The sequence below is a fragment of the Felis catus genome, chromosome D1, assembly GCF_018350175.1.
Source record: "Felis catus isolate Fca126 chromosome D1, F.catus_Fca126_mat1.0, whole genome shotgun sequence".
NCBI lineage: Eukaryota > Metazoa > Chordata > Mammalia > Carnivora > Felidae > Felis > Felis catus.
In genome coordinates this window covers 17,562,209-17,585,921 of record NC_058377.1, presented here as the reverse complement: position 1 = coordinate 17,585,921, position 23,713 = coordinate 17,562,209, and the positions used below count along the sequence as shown (strand labels likewise).

Below are 23,713 nucleotides of genomic sequence, written 5' to 3'. Positions count from 1 at the left end.
TGGGTTTGAGTCCCACATCGGGCTCACTGCTGTCAGCACAGAGCCCGCTTTGGATCCTCTGTCCCCACCGCCCCCCCCCCCCCGACCCCCGTCCCTCTCCTGCTCGTGCTTGCTCACTCTCAAAAATAAACATTAAAAAAATTAAAAAAAAATACTCTCAGGGCTGATGGGAAGAAGGCAGGAGAGAGAAGCTGAAGAGAGCGAGGGGATAGTCTCCTAAGAGAAGGGGGAAGGGCTGGGATTCAGAGCCCTGGGGTTGGTCGGGCGGGGGCACCTCCCCCACCATCAAGGCAGGAGGGGATCCGGAGAGGCATGTGGGCGTGTGGGCCGGGTAGACACGTGGCTTCTGTTTCTGCTTCCCCTGGTGTAGGGGAGGGGGGTGCCATGAGCTAGTGTCACTTCATCCTGCCTGTCACTGCTGAAGAGTCAGGACGCTGCCTCAGCAGGACACACAGCCGGAACCCGGGCCCAGGCGGTGAGATGGCCACCACAGGGGATGTGGATACCACACCGAGGTAGCTTGTGACCCGCCTTCTTTCCCTCGCTGGACTTGAAGCCCCCTTGGGAGGTCGGGATCTTCTCCAAGGAGAAGGTGGGCACGGAGTCCCTGTCGTGCGAGCCTGTGTTTTCCAGCCCACTTTTGCCTTCTTCCTTCCCACTCTCCATTCCTCTGGGGTCCCAGCAGGGGCGGGAAAACAGAATCGACTCAACACGGAGTGCCTTTAATGAAAGTATGGCTTATTTACAGAGGTGGGAGCGGGATTAAGGGAACCAGAGGGCCAGTGACACCGAGAGGCTAGGGCAGAAGTGGCAGGAAGAGGAAATAGTGGTCTAGGGGCCCGAGGAGGTCTGGTGCTTGGAGAAAGGAAGCCAATGCAGAGGTGTGGTCTGCAAGCAGCAAGGGGTGGGGATAGATGCCTGGAATTCTCTCTCATCCTGCCCTCTGATCTCTGGTGCTCCTCACTGGCCTGAGCCAGAGGTGAAGGAACCCAGGCGAGGCCGATCCACAGGTTGGGTATCCTGGGGCACAGAGCAGGGCAGAGGAGGGTAGAGAGGAAATGGGGTGGGGGCAGGGGAGGGAAACAGGAACAACCAGCCATCACTTGGCTACAGTCAACAGTTGATGTCTGAGAGTAATCCCTAGAATGCTTTACTGTTTCTCAAGGTCAAAATGGCAAACACCATACCATGATATCCAGCGACAGCAGGTGCGATGGTTAATTTTATGTGTCAGGTCGGCTAGGTGTTACGGTGCCTGGTCTAACACTAGGCCAGATGCTGCTGTGATGGTATTATTGTAGATGTGATTAACCTCTACAATCAACTGGCTTTAGCGATTACCCTTGATAATGTGGGTGGGCCTCATCCAATCAGGTGCAGGTCTTAAGAGCAAACACTGAGGTTTCCAGAAGAAGCAATTCTGCTTCAAGACTGTAACAGAAATCCCGTCTGAATTTCCGGACAGGTGACTCGCCATACAGATTTCAGACTCGAGACTGCAACATCATCTTTTGCCTAAGCTGCCGGCCGCCAGCATTTTGGATTTTGCCAGACCCCACAATCACATGAGCTCATTCCTTACTAGAAATCGCTCTCTTTCTCTCTCTGTATCCTATTGGCTCTCCTTCTCTGAAGAACCCCGCCCGATGCAGCAGGAATGTGGGGAAAAGGGCCTTTCATACACCTGCTGGTGAGGGTGCAAATTTGGACAACTGCATCTGGAGGGCCATCTGGCAGCCTCGACCAAACCCTGGGCTTTGTGGTGCTCCATTGTTACCATTTCTCTACAGCATGGCTTGTAAGAGCAAGTCGTGGACAATTCAATTGTCTACCAGTCGCCCAACACCTAACGATCCGAGGGAGAACGCCAGCCGGCAGTTACCCACTGATTGCCGGGTCAGGAAGCCCTTGGAAAGGGCCACCTCCTAGCAGATGAGGAGCTGGGGGCTTGCAATGGGGGTGACCCGCCCCAGAATGCACAGAGCTGGGACTAGGCCGGTACCCACCTTCCTCCCAGGTAGGCGTGGTCACCCTCAACCTTTGCTTCTCGGGAGAGGTCCTGGCCCCCGCTTTTTGCCAGACTTCTCCGTGGCTCCACCCACCACATCTAAGGTTCGGCGAAGACAAGACTTCCCTTGACTAAGACTGCAGGGAGAGGAACCCGAAGTAAACCCACAGAAAACCCCAGCAAGACCCAGTCCAGGCTGGGGTCACCCTGCCAGGGGGAACCTGACACAGTGTTCATCTTCTCTGGCTTGAAGAGGCTCCACCAAGGCCTAGGCTCCTGGCCTCCCACCCAGGGCCTTGCTTACCTTGACAAAAGGGACCCATCAGGAGGCCTGTTCCCGCCAGCTCTAGTTGTAGGGGACCTGTGGGCAGCCCCCCTCTCCCTCCCCATGTATTCGTTGATTGCTGTTGCAGGACTGGCCCCAGTGGGTGCTGAGTACCTCGTGCCTCTCCCCTCCCCGCTGCCCCGAGGTTCCAGCTGGCCAATCTAATAACCCATTTAGGTTAGTAGGTATGCCTGGGGCAAGGAGGCCCAACTGGCTGTCTGACCTGGTCAAGTCACATAATTGTATTGGTGAGCCGCGTCCACAAAGTGTCACAGAACTGCTACAAGGAACCAGTGAGCTCATTTATATGAAGTCACTTTGTAAACTCTAACGGGCCAGAGAAAGGAGTACTCGTAGGTGTGTTACGTTTTTACACGTGCACAAAGGCCTCCTGAGGAAAATAAGGCCTGATCCGCGTGCTTCTCAAATAGCTGACCCTGGTAATGGGCTGAGCTCCCAAGGGATTCTGATGCCGCACAGGTGGCAGGCAGTGGATGCACCTGACAGAGCTGGGCTGGGAGGCTGGGAGGATCGTTTGGAATGAGGGGTAGCATGGACTTGGCCTGAGTGTGGGGTCAGCCCAAAGTCTCAGGGAATCTTAATTTTCATCCCCATGCCCCAAGACCAAAGAAGGGGCCCCAGGCAGAATGGAGTGTAATGAGTGTGCAGACGCCCCCTCATTGCTTGGGACAGGCAGGCTTGGAGGTGTGAGTCACTCCCAAGGAAGATCAGAAAAGCACCCTTTAGGGGCGTCTGGGTGGCTCAGTTAAGCGCCCGACTTCGGCTCAGGTCATGATCTCGCGGTTCGTGAGTTCGAGCCCCGCGTCGGGCTCTGTGCTGACAGTTCAGAGCCTGGAGCCTGCTTCGGATTCTGTGTCTCCCTCCCTCTGCCCCTCCCCTGCTCGCTCTTCTGTGTTTCCCTCCCTCTGCCCCTCCCCTGCTCGCTCGCGCTCTCTCTCAGAAAAAATAAACATTAAAAACAAACTTACATTTAAAAAAAAAGCACTCTTTAAAAAAAACAGCATTCTTTTGGCCACTTGTGAGTGAAAAGGCATATATGACCTGGGACCCCACCTCCAGTAAAAAAAGGCACACAGACAGGGTGGGGAAGTGGGAGGTGCCTTCTCCAAGTAATCCCCTCCCCCACCCAGAGCTGGGATTGGGGCTCAGGACTGAGGGCTGGGATTGGGCAGCAGGGGAAGGAGGAAAGGGCCTGGGGAGGAACACCTCCCTCCCTAACCGCCACCCCCCTCCCCCCACCACCAAAGGACAGCTAAAGCTGGTCCTCGAAAACAGGTTCAGAAAGAGGCATGCCTACCTGAAAAGGAGGTCTCACCACCTATCTCTGACTTGACCCTGGCCGAGCAAGCCTGGCTCCCACCACAACCCTCTGGTCTATACAGCTTCAAGGGGTGGCAGCAGCCTGTTCTGGGGAGACTTCAAGGGGACGGGGACATCCTGAAAGCCTGTTTCCCTTTCCAAGGTGGACAAGGAAGGACTTGACTCTCCCGTCTCCTCCTTCCTAAGGATTCCGGTCCCCTGTGGGACCCCTGGAGCACTCCTGTCTCTGCCCTGTGCTCAGTCTCCTCCACCTTGCCAAATGCCTACCATCCTCCAGCTTCAAGCCGTATCCCATCTGGTCCAGGAGACCTCCCTCGATAAATTCAACCTGCGCCATCCCTCCTTCCCGAAAGTTCTCCAACACCCGGCTCGGCACTTCCTATTACAGTCTCTTCAAACTGGAAGGTACTTTGGAAGCACAGAGACCTTCAGGATGTCTGGCTTAGCCGTCTCAGGTGCACAGGTGAGGAAATACCTGCTCTTCTCACTAACAGTAACGATATTAATAATAGCGAATAAAATGAACACTATTGTGCTGGGCACTTCAGATGTATGAACACCCATGTAAGTCTCACCGTTAAGCCCATTTTATAGCGGAGAGCGCTGAGGCACAGGAAGGTAAAGTGACTTGACCCAAGATTGCACAGGAAATAAGCCACGCCAGGATTTGGACCCTGGCAGTTTGGTTCCGGAGTTTTTGCCTTATTGCTTGCCTTAATCTATTTATACTATTACCGTCTGACTTGCTCATCTATGTCTCTTCTTCTTAAGTGCAGAAGTTTTGTCTTATCCTTCCCTAATACGTCCCGGGTCCATCCACTCCCTGCTGCGCAGCGAATGAGCACACAGCAGGTGCCTTAGCGATGTGTCGAGACTGGTCCCCGGCAGAGCGAACGCCCCTCCTGCCACCAGGTGGCAGCATTGGCCAAGAGTTCTTTCAGAACTCTGAGACGAGCTGTCAAATAAAAATTTAAACTTTTATTTCTGGTACAAATGATAAATACTTTGCATTAAAAATCTGGAATTCAAGTTTTCCTCATACTTGGTGCTCCCCCCCACCCCGCCCCAGAACTTTACAAAAAATATTTCTGTCTCGAGGAGGGAAGCTGGGACCTGCTCTCCCAACAGAGTCTGGGTCTGGGGAAAGGCACATGTGGTTTGCGTCCGGGCTGGGAGGCCCTCACCTGCCCCCGTGTCGGGACGACAGCAATCAGCAGAATGCACTGTGATCTGGTGGAGGGGCTATGGCAATGGGCCCCGACGGCCCCCTCGCTGGGACGTGGTCCCCTCCTCGTTGGGCATTTGATGGTGCAGAGGGGCCAGCTCCTTCCAGATGGGGGAGTGGGGGTGCGTGTGTGTGTGGGGGGGGGGGCCGGGGGGGAGGTCGGTGTAACAGGCACAGACACCTTTTAGGGTCTAAACCTTCAAAGAGTTCAACAGAATCACGGGCCATCACATTTTGTTTGCTTGAAAGAGAACACTTCAGGGGAGATGAAGGGGAGGGGGACACATCTGGAGAACCCCCTTCTCTCTGTCCCCAAGGGAGGCACAGGGTGGGAGTGGGGGCTGCCTTCATGAGTTAACCCCTGCCATGCCACACCCCTTTTCACAGTCTTGAGTGATGGGGCCAGAGGCTCCGGGATCAAGGGAAGAGAAGGGAGCTACGGCCTCAGTGGGGGGCGGCCACCCCCTCCAGTGGCTGGGGGAAGGGCGGTGGACCCAGAGCAGCGAACTCAGAGACGGCCCCCTTTCACCGCAGCCCAGCTAGGGGTCCTCATCCCAGAGACACAGCTGCCGCTGGGGCACATAGAAGTCGAAGCTGTAGCTTTTCTGGCAGCTGCGGATGCCGCACTTGTAGGGGGTCGGCCGGTCACGGCTGTGGCAGTACTTGAGCATGCAGGGGTACCAGGCCAGGCTCAGGCCGTAGCGGCAGACACAGGGCTTCCCGCCATCCCCCACCTGCCCGCAGCGGGACAGGTGCACCTGCTCCGAGGCCTCCGGCAGAGCCTCAAACACGGAGCTGTCCACACCTGCGGGAGAGAGGCAGGCATCAGCAGAGGGGCAAGGGAGGGAGGAGCCCGCCCCGCATGGCCTCTTGGGGCATCCCATCAGCCCTGCGAGCTGAGCATTTCCGTTCTTGTTTTTATAGAGCAGAAACCCGGCCCAGAGAGGTTTCGTGATCTCACTGCGGTCACACAGTAAGGAGTGGGAAGAGAGCCCAGGTCTTTCTGACTTCAAGGCCTTCCACCACCTAGGTGGCTCAGTCAGTTGAGCGTCCGACTTCGGCTCAGGTCATAATCTCATGGTTCGTGGGTTCTAGCCCTCCTTCGGGCTCTGTGCTGACAGCTCAGATTTGGATCCTGTGTCTCCCTCTCTCTCTGCCCCTCCCCTGCTCATGTCTGTCTCTCTCAAAAACAAATAAGTGTTAAAAAGAATTAAAAATAAAATACCACTATAGTAGGATGTGACGGAATAGAGATGTGGGGAGAATGAATAGAAAATCGAGGAGAGCTTCTTAAAGGAGGTGGTATCTGAGGAGGGCCAGGTAGGGAAGGACCAGCACAAACATGCTGGGAAGTCAGGGTGGCCAGGGTACACACAGGGGTGCTGGGGGAGACAGCAGTGACCTGGCCCCTGGCTTGGCTCAGTGGCCATGGGACGGACCAGCCTCTCGGGGGGACAGTACTGAGCTTGAACCTCAGTTTGGAGTGCAGCTTACTGGGAGGGGTGTGTGTGGAGGGCATGAGTACAGCTCTTGGCTATTTCTTTTTTTTTAATGTTTATTTATTTTGAGAGAGAGAGCACAAGAGAGCGAATGGGAGTGGGAGAGGGGCAGAGAGGGAGAGAGAATCCCAAGCAGGCTCCAGGATGTCAGCGCAGAGCCTGTCGTGGGGCTCGAACTCACCAACTGTGAAATCGTAACCTGAGCCGAAGTCAGCCGCTCAACCGACTGAGCCACCCAGCTCCCCCTGTTGGCCATTTCTAAATCCAGCGGTGCCCTGGGAAGGGCAGGCACTTCTCTACTGCTCAGCTGGCTGGGCAGAGGACCAGGGGCCTGGCATCTCCCTGTCCCCTCTACACAGAGGACCTGAGGACAGTCCTGGGAACGGAATCAGGAAATGGGGCAGCAGTAAAGCCACACAGGCCAAAAGGCAGGGACCACACCAGAGACGGGAGAGAGATGCTGGCACCAGGGAAGGCATGAAGGAAAGGAGAGAGGGGGGCAGCAGGGGTGGGCAGGGAGGAGTGGGTGCCGACCCTGATACCTGTGCCCCCTCCCCCGACAGAGGTCCTGTGTTCTCACTAATGGAAGGAATGAGGTGGGTGCTGCCTGGGTATCTCCCTCCGCACGACCTGGGAAGTCACAGGTCTGTGGGTCCCTACCTGGAAACGGTCGCTTTCATCTGGCTGACTCCTCTCCCCGAAGAGCTACACGGGCACCACCTCCTCCAGGAGGTCTGCCCTGACCGACCCCAGCCCGGTTTCGGGGTCCCTCCTCTGAACTCCCGCATCTCGTTACCACGCTGTCGCCTGGGTGATGCGATCCCAAGCTGACCTTGCTCCAGCCAGAAGCGGACGTCCTCCCGGCGGGTGTAGATGGTATCCACGGCCTCGGCACACACGTTGCGGAGATGGGGGCTCAGCAGGCCCCCCTGGCTGAAGTTGACGGCGATGTCCATGTGCAGGTGCTCTAGGCCCCGCACCTCCTCAGCCTGCCGCACTGCCCGTGGGTTCTTCTGTGTGGAGAGGAACAGCCACTCCCACCCGGCCTCCGAATGCTCCCTGCCCTGCTTTGCCTAATCGCTGAGAGTCAGACACGCCGAGGCTGGTTGCCTTCAGAACCTTGGGGCAGGCTGGCAGTCTAGGGGCACCCGGCCTCTCCTCCAGCTTCCGGAGACACCAATCCCCAGGGCTCAGCCGAGCCTCTGCAGCTGGCCACTGGCCGGCGTCTGGGGCTGACGGAGCATTCTGACAGTCATCAGGGCTGGTTATTGGAGGTGGCAGCCGGGCGAGCTGGCCCAGGACAGATGCCCCGGGGTCCCACACCTTCCAACAGGCAGAGAACAGAGTCTGGGACCGGGAAGGGAGGGGAGGACCTCGTTTAGGGAACACAGATGAGGCTGGGGGAGAGGCCCAGGGGCCAGGAAGGGACAGGGAGCAGGTCAACGGGCTGAAGGGTTCTGAACACGGCGCTGAACACTTTCCATGCATGCTCTCATTTAACTCTCAGTATAACTCATTTCTCCATAGGAAAGTAGAGGCTTGGAAGGCAACGTGTGCAACGTCCCCGGGATACAGGGGGTGGCGCTGGGTCTGAAGGCATATCTGACCTCGGAGTCCAAGCCCAGGATCTCCACCATAAAGGGGGAGGAGCTGAAATCTGAGGCTGGAGGGGTCAGTGCAGATTAGCGATCTAGGGTGATGGGGTTAGGTCTGGCCTGGGGCGATATCAGGGGTTCAGGACTACGGGGTGAGAGTGGGGCGCCAGGGGTGAGGGTGGGTCAGGGGCTGGGTGGGAGAGTGAGGTCGGGGTGCGGTTCAGGCTCGGGGCTGGCGGCTCTGGGGCAGGAGCTGGGCCAGGGAAGGCTCGAAGTGAGCACTCACCTGTCGAAGCTTGGCCATGGCCTCGCTGGGGATGATCTCATTGTGGTGCAGCCGGGTGACAAAGCAGAGTGCCTGGAACTGACTCTGCCCCTTCTCCAGCTCCCCCAGGATCAGGGCTCGGAAGATCTTCACGTCCTAACGGGGAAGGGCAGGAGCATGGGGACCAGCTGGAGTGGGCGGGGCCTCCCACCCAGCGCTCAGCCCAGGCCTTGGACAGGACACGTGCCTGGACACTGCCCCGCGACGGACATTTCCCTCCTGCTGGTCTAGGAATTTTTATCTTTCCCATTTAAACCCGTGATTCGAAGGAGCACACCCCAGATGTTCCAGAGCCCCCTGGAAAATTCACATGGTGAACCACTAAAAAGTCTTTTCAAACCAGAACTGTTTAAAAAGTACAGAACTTCACCTTGAAAGAAACAGCACCCTGTTTTTGGTGCCTGGCTCTTTCAAGGCTGATGCCGCCCCTCCGTGGCACCCGCGTCACCCTGATCAGGGCGGGTCACGGCCTCTAGAACTACCTGACCAGGCTATAATAGGGGAGGGGTTGAACTTTTTACAAGTACAGATCCCAGAGTCTTTCTCATATTCTTGGTCAGTAGGTTGGGTGGGGGGAGGGGGGCGGTGCCTAGAAACTGGTGCTCCTCAAAATGCCCCCCAGTGCTTCTCATCGGCCAGGCCCCTGGCCATCCCATCTCAGATTGAGGTAGTGGGCATGGGACGGGGTTAAGGGCAGACGCAGCCCAAGCTGGCTGCAGCTGTTGCCAACTTCCGGCCTGGGGGAGCTGGGATGGCTCACCTTTCCCTTCCCCCCTCCACTTCCCCTTTCCCCTCGGGGTTACTAATGGCTTTACCAGCAGGCCAATGGCTCCTTCCTGTTACTCACTCATTGCGTGCGTGGGGGAGGCTGGAGGGGAGCAGAGGGAGGAGGGAGAGGGGCCACAGGGCAGGATGGGGTTCCCCTGCCAATCTGGCTGCTGGAACCCTGTGCTCTGACCCAGCTGCACCCAAGGTGTCCCCCTGCTCTCACTCAGCTCCGTGCCTTGGCTAACTGCTCCCAGTGCGAAATTAGCAGGCCCCACTCAGAAGTGGTCTGGATCTGTCATGATGCTCCCTGCCAGGGAGGTACCCTGGCCACAAGGACCATTCTCCTCTAGAACCCCAATGACCCTGCACTGGCACTGAGCATATACGGGCCTGTGTAGTTATTCGTCTTTCGACGTACGTGCCCTGGCCTCGCCCACTGAGAGAGCCCGCGGTGACTCAGGGGGTATGGTACGCCCCCTAGAGTATAAGTGCTCTGAGACAGGGGCCAAGGTTCCCCTTGGGCTCCTGTACAGGCAGTGAGGGGAGGTCGTACCCCAACTCTGTCTTGTATTAGCCAGCGCCCAGGCATATCTTCCAGCCTCTGTAAGCCTCACTGGCAAGATGGGGACGATAAGGCATTTCCCTGGTAGGCTTGTGTGAAAACAGTGTGGAGGCCACCCGAGAACGCCCGCCCACAGTAAGCACTCAGTAGGTGCTAGCTGTCGCGAATCTCGAGTCTCGTCCTGGCAGTGATCAGCAAATGTTACAGGTGGCCTGTGTGCTGCCATCCCATAACCCCCGTGCACTTGTGAGGTCCCTTGACTACAGGGATGGGTCTCTTACTTTCCTCTCCTACAAATGATCTCCAGCACAGGGAGGTGTGGACACGTGCGGGGAGATTTTCCACCAATATTGCAGAAGGAGAGACTGAGGCTCAGCTGGCGACAGAGGTTCCACGGGGCTCTTTCCGATGCCAGATCTCAAGGAAGGTGAATCAGAGCTTGGGTTAACCCAGCTTCCTCTCAACAGGAAATCCGTTCTTGGGCCCTGAGGCTGGAATCTCCTTGTCCTGCCAGGCTGGGCCATCCGATCTTCCTTCCGTTTGCTCAGGTTGGCGGAGGGGAGACCGGAGGCCGGTACGCTCGTGTATTTTCCACTGGGGGCTCACTTCCTGCCAGGTGAGACCTGATACGAAACTTCCCCTCCTAGGGCTCCGGGCAGCCGAGTGTCCCCGGCAGGACCCCGAGGCAGGATCCAACATTATTTTCAGCAATGACTCTTTAAAAGAACCTTATCTGGAATATTCAGAGCATCTTCTCCAAGACCCCAGCCAAATGCCTGCGGTCTGGCAGCCGCAGAGTGGTCCCTTTGCTTGGGGATATCACCTGCCCACCGTTCAGAGAAAGCATTTGAACTCTTAGACCAGACAGGAGGGTTAAAAACAAAACAAAACAAACAAACCTGCTTTGAGTTGTTTTTTTTTTTTTTCTCCCCTGCCTCTATAGTAAACAACAATGTTGGTGACGGCAGCAAATGGGGGCACTAAATTGGGAATCTGACTGGGGGTGAAGAGAGGGAACGAGGATTTCTCATTGAGAGAGAAGATTTACTCGTGGAGGGCAAAGATTTATTGAAGCTTATAACTGGAAGGGATAAGTCACTGTTCTTATGAGGATGTATCGTCCTGTCTAAAATCCTCACAACAACAGGAGGTAGGGAGGATGATTATTACTGAGTTTGGAACGGGTTACTTGCTCAAGGTCATGGGACAGGAGGAAACGTGGCCAGAGTTCTAACCCCCGGCGGTCTGACTCCAAAGCCAGTGTTCTCTCAACCACAATGCACCGGTGCCTCCCAGGTGTCCTTGACGCCCAGCTCGAGAAACCAAAGCTCAGGTCCAGGCAGTGTGGTCCGCCCTTGGCCACACAGCTGGCAAGTGGCAGAGCCAGGATTAGAACTCGGTTCCCTGGCCCAGCCATGCCTGGAGGTCCTGCGCAAGACCTGCCCTGGGAGTATGGCAGCTCCCACTCACGGTTCAGCGTGACTACCAAAAAGCAGCGTCTGACACAGACAGATATGAGGGTGACGTGAGGCAGGACCACCCTCCTAGCCCGCCAGCCTGCCCTGCCCAGAACCTCCGTAGACCAGTGTCCCTCCCACCCACCTTCTACACCTCAGACTCACCGCTAAGGTCCCGGGGTCCCCTTTCCCTCCAGCACAGAGGAAAGGGCAGGGGAAGAAGTCCCCCTGCTTTAGCAAACATCTGGCCGGATGCTAGGCCCAGGCCAAGGAAGTTTCTATAGGGCTCCCAGGACCCTCCAGCCCTACGGGAGCCGGCCAGCAGGCCGATGCGGGAGCAGGTCGGTAGTGGGGCAGAGACCTGAGCCGTGCAGCCGGTGTGGTGGGTGGGCTGTGGAGACAGTCTGCTGAAGTCCTTTGCCTATGGCTTTGTTTGTTTAATTTAGAGAGCACGAGTGGGGAAGGGGCAGAGAGAGAGCGGGGGCAGAGGATCTGAAGAAGGCTCCGTGCTGACAGCACAGAGCCCGAGGTGGGGCTCAAACTCATGAACTGTGAGATCATGACCTGCGCTGAAGTCTGATGCTTAGTGGACTGAGCCACCCAGGCCGTGCCCGCCCCCCCCCCCCCCCCAGCCCCCTTGGCCTGTGGTTTTTTTTTTTTTTTTTAAATTTTTTTTTTCAACTTTTATTTATTTTTGGGACAGAGAGAGAGAGAGCATGAACGGGGGAGGGGCAGAGAGAGAGGGAGACACAGAATCGGAAGCAGGCTCCAGGCTCTGAGCCATCAGCCCAGAGCCTGATGCGGGGCTCGAACTCCCGGACCGCGAGATCGTGACCTGGCTGAAGTCGGACGCTTAACCGACTGCGCCACCCAGGCGCCCCTGGCCTGTGGTTTTAAGTAAGCATCAGGAGTAGATAGGTTGTAGGACGGCACAGTAGTTAAGGACAAAGGCTCTGTAGCCAGAAGTATCTACGTTCAAATCCTGGCGTTGCTCATACTAGCCGTGTAGCCTTGGGCAAATTAACCTCCCTGTACCTTAGTTTCCACATCTGTTAAATGAGTTAAACTAACAATACCTACACCTCCAGGGATTATTGGGAGGGAAAAATGAGCGAAAGGTCTCAGAACACAGTGGGCTGAACTCTCTATTATTGTTGCCATCTCTGGCCTTGCTCCAACTGTGATCTATTCCAGGTCTGCAGACGCAGGAGCAAAGGGTTTTCTCCTCAAGAGGCACCCGAGGCCCAGAGAGGTCGGGGGAGTCCTCTGGGAGTGGCAGGTAATCAGCAAATCCGTGGGAGAGCACTGGTTAGCATGACCTGGGGCAAGGCCTTCACAGGCACCAGGCTGGACAGGGAAGTGGCCAAAACCAAGGCAGGGGCCCCTGTCTTCACGGGGCTCATGGAGAGGCTGGCCTCCTGCAACCAAAGCCAGTGCACCAATAACGGCCGAGGGGTGAGGTTTATGATACGCGCTATGGGGCAAAGGATGGACGGAGGGGCGTTTGTTTTCCCCTTAACGATGGCGCAGGGAGGCGAGGAGGGAAGGAGGGAAGACTTCCCCGGAGTGAGGGACATTTCAGTGCTCCTTAGCAAAGGATGTTGGGGGGCTTTCTAGCAGAGAGAGGCGTTTACAGAAGACAGGGAAATGTGAGGCTCTCTTAACACCCATCTATCCCTCCATGTTGTTCTTGATCTGCCTAATGCCTAACGCCCTTCAAAGACCCCTCCAGAGGCTGGCATCCACTTCACCAACAGCTCCTCTTGGACTCCCTGAGCATTCAACTAAAGAGCTGGTAGTTCCCAGAAGAAGCGATGAGGCCATGTCACTTTCCATGAGCTGATTCCTCTGCTGGGGATGCCCTGTCCTCATGTGCCTACCGTGTCTCAGGACTCGGTTCCAATGCATCCCCTGCTCTGGCCCGTCCCCTCCAATGCTACCCTCACCAACCCTCCAGCAGACTCAGCCGGCCCCAACTCCTAACCTCTACAGCGCGAGTCCTGTTGTGTTTGCAACCCTGTCTTGCCACACCTTCCGGACTCAGCTCCCTGAGCCTGGGGCAGTATCTTATTTGCAGCCATCTCCACCCCCCTAGAACACAGTAGGTGCTCAGTAAGTGCCTGGCAACGAAGAAATGAAGGCAGGAGCCCACAAACGAGAGCCTGGAAGCATTCTGGGAAAACCACCAGGGGCAGGGCAGGGTGAGGGAGGGCAGAGAGAGAGGTCGAAGGAGGAGGCTGGTGAGAGGGGAGGGGCAGCGGGTCTGAGAGCCCAGCTAAGGAGTCTGGGCTTCATCTAGCAGATCCCCGGAAGCCACGGGTTTCGAGCTGGACTGGAAACTTGAGTTGTGCAGGGCCTGCGTGCACCTGATCTACATCGACAAAGGGCCCCGTCCTCATGTGGCATCTTCTGCCTGGGCAGTAAGTCATCCAAGCCCTGCATGGCCTGCCCCTGGCTCAAGGGCGGAGACCAGGCCTTACTTATGCCGTAGCCTCAGGGTCTGGCGCAGAGCTGGGTCGCCACTTATCAGCTGAATGAATGAACGCACGCGTGCACGCGTGCTCCGGGGCCTCCATCAATTCCCTAGCCTCCAACAAGAAGGCTGGTAGCCCTCCAGCTGCTATTGTGGCTTTTAGAGGGTTTAGGGGATCATTGAGCTCACGATCCAGTGAGGTTCCAGCGGAGGACGTGACCTCCACAAGTCATACAGCTGCAGAGCCAGGACCAGAAGCCCAGGTCTCCCGACTCACGGTCCAGTGACCTTCACGCCCCCCACCAAGCTCCCCTGTCCGCCCTTGTCCAGATCTCCTCCTTCTCCACACTCACTCCCCGCCAGGCTGTGCTTCTGAGATCCACTGCAGCTCGCAGAGGGAAGGCTGTGCTGGCTCAGCTGTGCTGGGGCTCCGGGTGAACACCTATGAGACAGTGGAGGGCCACTCCGGGAAGCACAGGGGCGGCGGGGGGCGGGCAGCCCTCTGCACTTGAACGGCAGACATCCTGTGCCAGGCCCAGGTGCAGCCTTCCTGGGGAGAGGCCCCAGGGGAAGCTTAATGTCAAGGAAGGGGAGCGATGCTGCAGACAGAGCACACAGGAGTTCGGCTGCAATGACAGCGGAGCGGTCACACCGCCCTGGACCGCCGACCCCCAGCCTCAGATAAGACGGGGGAGAGGGACACAAACTTCTCTTTGCTTCAGCCGCTGTTGCGGTTTTCTGTCTCAGCCAAGTCAGATCCTAAGTGATACGCAGGGATGGCCGCCTGCCTCCCCCCGTTCACGGGCCACGCGTCTGGAGTCTTTCACGTGTACTTGCTGCTTCTAGAACAATCTCTTTCACATGCAGTGGCTCCTGTCTCTCCCCGGCTCCCATCGGCTCGGCTGCACACGGCCACCCCCCCCATCCCCCTGCCTCACATGCTGGTTGCTCACAGGAGCACTGCCTCCCTCCATGTCCCCCCGCCTGTGGAGTCTCCACCTCACCCCTTTCTCTGAGTCAGTGTGATGTCTCTCAGAGTCTCTCACGCAGCCTCACGCACTCCCTCACCCACGGTCTAACAATGTCCTCACCCCACTGTCACACTCTGCCCCCTTCTCCAGAGAGCCCACCTGGGGAGAGGAGGGGGCCTCTGCTATCTCAGACCTCCCGCCAGCCCAGCACTCCACCATGGGGAGCCGAAAACTAAGGGGGCCAGGGTGGGGAGCTGCCCTCTCCCTCAGTGCCCTCCCAGCCACCCACCCTTCTGTCCAGGGTCCTTGCGAAGCACCTGCTCCCCCCACCCCTCCTTGCTCTTGGACAGCAGGCACGGTCTCCTGGGAGTGTCCTCGGCCATCTCTGTCTCCTTCCCAACACACCAGAGCGCATGATTCTGAGGCCCGGGCTGAGCCAATCTAAATATTTATTCCTCTGCTCCTGGCTGGGGCCGCTTTATGGCTAGAGAAGGGGCCAGTTTTGTTGGACCGTGGCGGCGAGGAGAGGCAGCCCGGAACCAGCACCTTCCTAACCCACGCTGACTGCCTACGGCAGACACGGGAGCACCTTGGCCCCTCTGCCCTATCTACTTGAGCAGGAACAGGGGTGGGTGGGGTCAACCCAAAGCCAGGCGGGGCACATTCCCAGGCGGGTGCCCAGGGACTTAACGCTGCCCCCATTATAGGGATGTCTGCATACCCTCAGGGCCAGTCCTGGGACAAAAGCTTCTTGTTAAGGGGCATTAGCACCACCACCAGTCAGGCGCAGTGCCCTCTGCCCTCCTCCCAGCCCCCCGAGCCCCCAGTTCTCTGTCAGCCAAATCCCAAAGGTCACTACTGTTCCAACTGCCCCGGGGAACAATGTGAGGCTTTATGTGGATCGACTGTGCCCCACTGTCCCGCTGACTCAGGGCTCCTAAGATGGGGCTCCATACTCCTCTCTCACCCGGATTCCCAGCCCCAAATGCCTCTCTTGCTCCCTGCCCTTTATCGGAATCCACAGCGGCAGCCGCTTAAACACCTGCCAACCTAAGGGACGGAAGAGCCTAATGACGCACTGGCCCCTAGAGCAGAAAGAAAGCACCAGAACAATGGGCTTGCCAGCGAGCAAGGAGAGCCGGGGAGGGGGGACCTGCCGGGGCCCTGGCTGGCACCGCTACCTCACTTCTCACGAGCCTACTCTGGCCTCTGCTTTGCCACAGCCTCTGATTCACTTCTCATCGGACCGTGAACATCACACTAGTGTCTCGGCCATGCCTGTGCCGTGTCTGGGCCTGGGGCTCCGAGAGGTCAAGTGGCTCATCAGGACGCACAACTGGCGAAGGGCAGAAAGATGTACACAGTGAATGCTCAGTGGTCTCCGTGAGATCTTTTACAAACGGTCCCTGTACCCCCCCCCCCCCTCCTCCGCCTTGCATTCCCATCTCTCTAGAGGAAGAGCCTCTTGGCACAAAGCTGCCAAGGGCCAATACTCAAATCCACCAGGGGTTATGAGCTCAGGAGGGTAGGGGTCCAGCTCAGGTCTATAGAGAGGAGGGTTTCTCTGTAGATCTGTTCCTCTGCATGAAGGTTTTCCGTCAGCTTCCTTCTTCCCTTTCCCCTCCCCTATTCAGGTATCTTCGGCCTTCTGGAAGAAGCCTACTTATGTTATGGTGCACATAGTCAACTGCGATACAGTGGAAAGATCCCTGGGTCCTAATCCCCGGGTCATTAGCCACTTGATCTTGTCACAGTCACTTCACAGCTCGAAGCCTCAGTTTGCACATCTGCAAAATGGGGGTAACCCCTGCCTCACGAGGCAGTAGGGAGGATCAAAGGAGGCTGTGCGTGAAAGCACCCAACAGCGTGTGACCTGAGGGACCACTTGGCGCGTGAGATACGGGGACATGCGGTTCTCATCACGAGGCTGCACCGTTCCTGTGAAACAGACAGCCCTACCCTGCCTCTCCCCATCTTATTTCTAGCAGGCCACTCCTCCCTGGTTCCAGGTGGCAGTCTTCACTGCCTGACCCAGGATCTTTTGCTAGGACTCCACCTGGACATTGGCATTCAGGGGTGGGAGATGCTTGCCAAGCTTCAGGGAGCATATCTCAACCTTCCCTCAGGGCTCTAGATCCCTGATCCAGGGACGAATTCCTCAGACACGGCAGAGGGACTGCTGTGAGCCCCGGGGGCCCCACGGCCACAAGCCAGGTTGTTCCATCCGGTCACTGCTCATAAACTCCTATGAGGAAATGCCCTGGACTCCAGAAAAGCCTGGGTCTCTCCCGAAAGCATCTCTGCTGCCCTCCGCTCCCCAAGAAGACAGCCCGTCCATCACATCCCTGTGTTCCCAGCTGCTACCCTTCAGAGGCCTAACACAGAAAGGGTAGGGGGAGACTGGTCTCTCAAAGCTTCTCCGGCCTGACATCTGTGTGACGTGACATCCTGTTATAATAAACAGCCTCCGGCAGCGCGCGGTCATTTGCACATTCCACATCTTCCAGACTACATCTGACAGCATGCAGCTTCCCACGCTGCTCCCTCACCCCAAGCAGGAGCCCCCTAAGACGGGGGCTCTGGTGCTCTTTGGACTGTTCCTTCCTGACTCCCACTCACCCATCGGTGCTCAGGCCGGGGCTCAAGTTTCAAGGACTCTTCTTGGGTCCTTCAGAGTGACCTTGAGCTGACCCATGCCACCATATGGCTCCCCTTATCTTGGTTCCACGGCACAGCCCCTCAGGGTCCCTCCTGCCACACTTCTGGAGGCTGTGGTTCCTTCCTCCCCCCTCCCATTGCACCCACTGCCCTGAAACAGTTGCACATGACTTTCTCGTATCTTTCAGGCCCACCCTACCCTTCCGGTCAGCACCAAACCACACTGCCTGCAACATGACTCATCCCTTCCCTCAGCTTTTGGACACTCAGACCAGGGAGCCAAGGGGAAAGAGAATTTGGACGGGGACACCGACCTGGGGGAGGGGGACCAAGCCATCTGACTGACAAAAAGCCAGGTTAGAGCCTGGGGGCGGGGACGTGGCCGGTATTAGATATTGCCCGGTGAGTACGCACATACAAGTATAATTGCATCCATGGGATTTGGATTATAAAGGAGAGTACCGTCGACTGGGTGTGTATTAGGAAGGACGGTGTGCGTGCCTCGGGCAGGTAGAATTAGGCCTAACGCCTATACGCTGCTTCAAGCACATTAGGGTTCCCCTGGGTAGAATGACGGGCTGCCAAATGCTCAGTGAGTGTGGGCTCTCCCTGTATTTAAGAGTCCAACCTGGGCCCCGCCTCCAAGTCCCCTCCCTTCCCTGGAACAGCCATACCAGTGGTTCCCGAACCTTCTGCCTGCTGGAAATCGTGGGGCCTCTTTAAAAATACCGTTGCCCTCAGAGATCAGATCTAATTGCTCTGGGCTGCAGCCCAGGCATCGGGATTCTCCAAAGCTACCCAGGTGATTCTAATGGACATGAAGTCTGGGAGCCACTGAGCCATGGCACTTTTTTCAAAGCCAGAGCTCAGTCTGCCTGACGGTCAGCAGCCTTGGGGCAGGGTATGCAGCGACAGAGGAGGGCCGCTTGATAGCTCCAAGCGACCTGCGGAGTCTATCGTCAATCCTTGCCTGGGCTCCGGGCTCTGTGTCCTACAGCGAGTGGATTACTCTGATTACTGTTACTGCCTCGCCGCCTTCGGGTCCAGCGTGGCAGGGTGGGGAGAGCCAGACAGTCCTAGAAGCCTGCCTCTCAGTGGAGGCAAACAGAGAGGGTGGGAGGGGCTGGGGAGAGGGGGCTGGGGGTGGGGAGAGGCTGGGCCAAGGGCATCCGGCACAAGGGCAGTCCCTGCAGCCCTGGGTATTCTGGCGGGCCAAGAATGACCGCTCCGTGCTCGGAGGGGCTGGTCGGCAATGCTGCGGTGTGACTGGGGGAAAGGGGTGCCCAGAGGGCTGGTCAAACATTACTGCCGGTGTATCCGTGAGGATGTTTCCAGAAGAGATGAACATTTGAATGGGCAGAAGGAGTAGCAGAGATGGCTCTTGCCAGTGTGAGTGGGCACCAACCAATCCGGGGAGGCTGTGGATCGGACAAAAAGCAGAGGAAGGGTGAGTGCGCTCTCTCTGCTCGGGCTGGGACATCCGTCTTCTGCCCTTAGACACTGGCACTCAGGCCTTGGGACTCAGGCTGGAACCGCACTGCCAGCTTTCCTGGGCCTCCAGCTTTTGCAAATGGCAGATCGTAGGACTTCTCAGCCTCCATGATCATGAGGGCCAATCTCGTGTAGCAAATCTCTTTCCGTGTATCTCACTCTACGTCCCATTGTTTCTGTTTCTCTGGAGAGCGCCCACACGCCGTGCTTCGAGGAGAAGGTTATGATGAGGGGCTCAAGGCACCTCCAGGCTCAGCACTGACTCTGGGTCCATCATTCAACCTCTCTGGGTCCAGGCTCAGCACGGAGGGCCCATGCTGCACTGTGATGTGGGCAACGATTACGAAAGCTAGCGGCTTCCGTTTCTTGAGCGCTTAGCACGGGAGCCGACGCATAGTGGGCACTTCACGTGGATTACCTGTTTACTTCTCAGGATAGCCACGGGATTGGTGCCGTTATCACCCCCATTTTACAGACGAAGAAACGAAGGCCTGCAGAGATCTAGTCCCCTGCCCAGGGTTAAACCGTATCGATCTCATTTCAGTCTGGACTGTCTCCTAAAGGTGAGAAAATGGCAAACATTGCCATTCCTAAGTGGACTGGGGTGTTTGGTACACAAAACAAAAGAAACACAACGTTCAAGACTTCTTCCCACGGGAAAAATTGTTACGTCTACAGAGAACCTTGTGTAAATCTGCCAAAGGCTATGGGGCACAAGGCCTTGAGGACTGAGAGGGCCGCGGAAGGATCCGCATAGAAAAGCTGCTCTGGCCAATGTAGACAGCGACTTGGGTGGGGGAAAGGCTATGATGCCCCGCCCCGGGCTAAATGAGAAACCCGGAGCTGGAGAGCCCTTAGACAGCGGGTTCCCTTTCTGCGCCTTCCGCCCCCCAATTCCAGTCCTTGCTGGTGAATTAGGAGATGCCAGGGCGGGTGTGAAATGCCGGGTTCTGGGTCAGAAGCTAACCTGAAAAGCAGACTCTGGACCAGAGTCAAACCTGGCTGGAGGTGTGAACCACTGCAGGGATTAAAATGGGGCCCTTGCCATCAGCTCCAAGTGGCTTCTTCAACTGGGCAGTCAGCCCCCCACTAAACTCTCAGCTCCAGACCCGAGTTCCGCACCCCACTGCCACTGGGGCACTCCCCTCTCCTGGCCCACAGGGTAGAGTAATAAAAGAGTTTATGCTGCAGCCAGAGGCTATAAAAGCTCAGCCCTACCCGTTGTGTCTCTCACTGATGTCCTAGCCACAGCCTCAGCTGCTGGAGAGGTCCCAGGAATAGGGAAGCCTCTCCCCAGGGTTCCAGCTACCATAAAACAGTCGGCATTGGGCAGGAAGGTTAGGAGACTCTTGTCCTGGCCAGAGGGGCACTCTCAAGTGCAAAGGGCTTCAGTGGAAGGTTAGAGGGGAAGATGAGACCACCGCCCCCTGAGGGGTCTGGCTACTCTGGGATTTCCCAGGAAAAGAAAGCATTTGACAAAATTTCCCCTGGAGTTTAGGTGTGGGGAGGCAGGAGGTATTCTGGCCCCGCCAGCTTCCTTCTCTCCACACACAAACCCACCTGCCTCTACCTGAATGTGAGAACCTAGCTTGGGGCTACTGAGTATGGAAGGGCCACAAAGTCTTCCCAGCTGGGATGACCGCCCACACCCCATGGTCCACCTATGTCCCATGTCAGTGACAACTCAGTAGTTTTGGGAGAGGTCGGCAGTCAAGCCCTATCTCCGCTGTCCACTGGATCCCCTCACCATGCTTCTCTATGGCAGTTTTGCTGGGTCCCTAGCTGCCTCCCCAAGTTCTGCCCCTTTCCTCTCAAGCTCCCACTCTCTAAGAGGGAGGAGAGAGAGATGGCTTGGGCGAGGCTCTATAGCCCTGAACTTCTCCAGCTGCCCAGCTATCTAACTGGCCTCACCTCTCCACTTCCCCAGAGACAGGGCCTCCTTTTATCAGAAGAGGGGCTGGTGTGTGCGTGTGCGTGCGTGCGTGCGTGTGTGTGTATCAGGAGACTCCTTTCAAGTACCTACTCCTCACCCACCCTCTTTCCTTCCAGAATTCCTGCTGCTGGGTCACCGTTAGTCACTCACTGCCCTTTCGGGCCCATTTACTGATAACCCCCCAGTTCCTCCAGTCTCCCCCCAACCCCAACAACCTTGGGGGCCACGTCCACCTTCTGGTTCCTTACACATACTGAATAGGGGCTGGTTTCTTCCCCCTTCCTGAAATCTGGGTCAAAACATGGAGGTTGGCCAGCCGTCCTGCCAGGCGCGGTAAGGAGTGGCAACTCTCCCAGAGTGCGGGGACCTCACGTAGGGCCTCTCCCCAGGTTCTCCTTCTGCAAGCTTCCCAGCCTTCCAGACCCAGGAGCAGAGAGGTAGCTTCTCCTGGGTCCCAGAGGGACAAGGGACAATCAGCTCTTTCCTCCCGGCCTCCCTCCCGCCATGCCTCCGGCCTAGAACGGTGCAACACGAGAGTTGGTTCATAGACTCCAAGATGTCAGAGCTGAGGGGCCTGGAGCCACCCCACCGACCTGTGCAGAGGTGAAAAACGAGGCCCAGAGAAGGAAAGGGACTTGCCCAAGATCACACAGCAAGAACCCAGGACCTCTGATGGCCAGCCCAGGACTTTCTCCTCTAGAGCACAGGGAAATGACTCCAAGAAGGGAGTCAACTCTTTTGAAGGAGAGTCCGCACCTGGAGGGCTCTGGGAGAGCTGGAAGAGAAGTGGGCAGAAGGCTGGGAGTCAGGGAGAGAGAAGGGGCCTGGGCACCCAGAGCAAAGGGGTGAAAGGCTGGAGGGCCGGCGGAGGATTTCCTCCAGCAGAATGAAGGGGCCGGATCTGGGCCCCGGGGACCCCGACGACCCCGGCTCAGTCTCTCGCCTCTCCTGGCCCGCCTTCCACCTGCAGGCCTCAGTGCGACCGGGGACCCCGGGGCGCCCGGGCTCCCGCGTCCCTCCAGGCGAGCGACGGTGCCTCACCTTCTTGAAGTCGGCGGTGAAGGAGACGAGGGTGCCGTCGGGCTTGCGCAGCTCGAGGCTGATGCTGTCGGCGTCGCTGTCCGCCTGCAGGCTCTCCTCGGTGACCTGGCCGTCGGGCAACCGCACGCGGACCCGCAGCTCGGCCGGCGCGCCCGGCCCCGCGCCCACGCCGCGCGGCGCCCCCAGCAGCGGCACGAGCAGCGGCGGCAGCAGCAGCAGCAGCAGCAGCGCGGGGGGCGCCGTGGGGACCCCGCGGCGGCCGGGCGGGCGCATCCCCGGGGGCCGCCGCCGCCCTCCGCGGGCCCGGCGCGCGGCGTGCGAGCCGAGAGGGGCGCTGCCAAACTTCGCGCGAAGTTGCTGGCTAGTTCGGGGCGCGCGCGGGGCAGCGGCTCCCCGGGGGGCTCAGGCGCGGGGGGCCCGCGACGTGGCGCGGACGCACGTGGACTGCGCTCCGCCGCGCGCCCCCCCGGCGGCTCCGAGGCGGACGCGGCGCTCCCGGGGTCCCCCCCCCGCCCGCCCACCGGCCCAGCGCCGCGACTGCCGCGGCCCCCGACTCCGGCGCGGCGAGACTCTGTTTTGCACTTTTCATTCAATCCCACCCCCCGTCACTTCCTTCGGAAAACAGAAACCACCAGGACCTGCCTTAAAGAGACCGCGCACCTCTCGGCCCTTAAAGGGCTCGCGGCGGCTCCCCGCGCTCCGGCGGCGGCCCGGGGCAGGGGGCGGGGACAGGGGACCGCGGCGCAGCGGCTTTGTGGGAAAAGGGCTTTCTCAATCTCCCTCCCTCCCTGCCGCGCCCCGCGCGACCCGGCCGTGTCAGGAGTTGGCTCAACGGGCAAATCCCTTCCTCCCAGCAGGGGCGGGACGGGTGACTCTTCCCCGTCCCGTCCACCTCCCCCCCGCCCCCGCCCCCGCCCCCGCCCCCGCCCCTTTGGCTTGCTCTTGTGCCACGTGGACGAAATAATCGGGCTTGGTGTTTTAGGGGTTTTGTTTGGTCTTTTAGTTTCTCTGACACAGCGAATTTCTAAAAACGGTTCTGCAAAATCAGACCTCACCTCGCCTTCAGCCTTTCGACTGTCTTGGGTCAGGAGAGGTGAGCCGAGGTTCTCGCCCTCATTTGACATCCCTCCGGTGTGGTGCCTTGATAAGTCAGGCCACCTCTCTGAATACGTCCCCTCGACTTGCGCACATTTTGTGAGCCCCGGGACAGCTTTTCTTTTCAGTCCCATCGCCCTCACTTACCCCATTCATGGCCTATCCTCGGTCCTGCCCACCTCCCAAGACCCCCCCCCCCCACCCCCCCTTTCTCATAGGCTGAGCAAATCCAGGGAAATTCAGGAGAATGACTAGGGACGCGGGACACCAGCAATCGACCAACAGGGGTTCTCCCACAAGTCCCAAAACGATATACGCTGCCATGCACCCCAACAGTGACCTGAGTGAGGGCAGGGAGATCCGGATGCCTGCTTCCTCTGATCAGCTGTGTGCTTTGGGAACGTTTGAAAAATTCTTTGGGCCTGAGCGTTCCCCCGTGTACAGTGGGAGTTGCCGAGACCTGCGATATCCTGCCAATTCCACGGAAGAGAAAGCCCCGGGGAGGTGCTCAGAACCTGTTTTTTCCCTGAGGTCCGTTCCACTTCTGTGGATCCTAGGTCCCCCTGTTTCTTTTGAGATCTTGATCACAGATGGTGACTACTCCCCTCGCCTCTGAAGCCTCCTTCCCTTCTAGGTTCTCCTCAGCACAGGGTTCTTATTAGTACCGGAGATGACAGCAGGAACCCAGGCAGCCAAGAACTGTGAGGGCACCAACAGCAGCCCCAGACCCTGTGAACTGCAGGTTTGGGCCTGGAACCTGTCTCCTTACTACCCACCCAGGGATCTTCCTACTACACCCTGCTGCCTACATTTACAGGACTGAAAGGGGTTCAAGAGATGATCTAGCTCAGTGTTTTCCAAGTTGGCCTTACCAAAAGAATCATCTGGGTGCTTGTTAAGAAAACAAACACCCGAGTCCCTAAAGCTAGCCACGCAGACTCCCTAG

At 57.9% G+C, this 23,713-nt stretch overlaps 1 protein-coding gene and 1 long non-coding RNA gene across 3 annotated transcripts; both read right to left on the bottom strand.

Moving 5' to 3' along the window:
- Positions 1 to 701: 701 nt before the first annotated feature.
- LOC123380366 lies at positions 702 to 3,202 on the bottom strand. Its single transcript, XR_006586042.1, has 2 exons — positions 2,313 to 3,202; positions 702 to 2,145 (listed from the first exon to the last, which is right to left on the bottom strand). It is a non-coding gene; the product is annotated as an uncharacterized LOC123380366 (long non-coding RNA).
- A 116-nt stretch (positions 3,203 to 3,318) lies between these two features.
- OAF (out at first homolog) lies at positions 3,319 to 22,422 on the bottom strand. Of its 2 annotated transcripts, XR_006586041.1 has the most exons (5): positions 21,673 to 22,422; positions 8,280 to 8,414; positions 7,231 to 7,411; positions 4,859 to 5,704; positions 3,319 to 4,629 (listed from the first exon to the last, which is right to left on the bottom strand). XR_006586041.1 is itself a non-coding variant. In XM_019812919.3 (4 exons), exons 1-4 carry the CDS (start codon positions 21,943 to 21,945, stop codon positions 5,439 to 5,441), a joined length of 855 nt encoding a protein of 284 aa, XP_019668478.3. In that variant the 5' UTR covers positions 21,946 to 22,422; the 3' UTR covers positions 4,633 to 5,438. The 2 variants fall into 2 exon arrangements, 1 of the variants encoding a protein (XP_019668478.3); XM_019812919.3 differs by lacking the exon at positions 3,319 to 4,629 and having other exon boundaries at positions 4,633 to 5,704.
- Between the last annotated feature and the right edge of the window lie 1,291 nt (positions 22,423 to 23,713).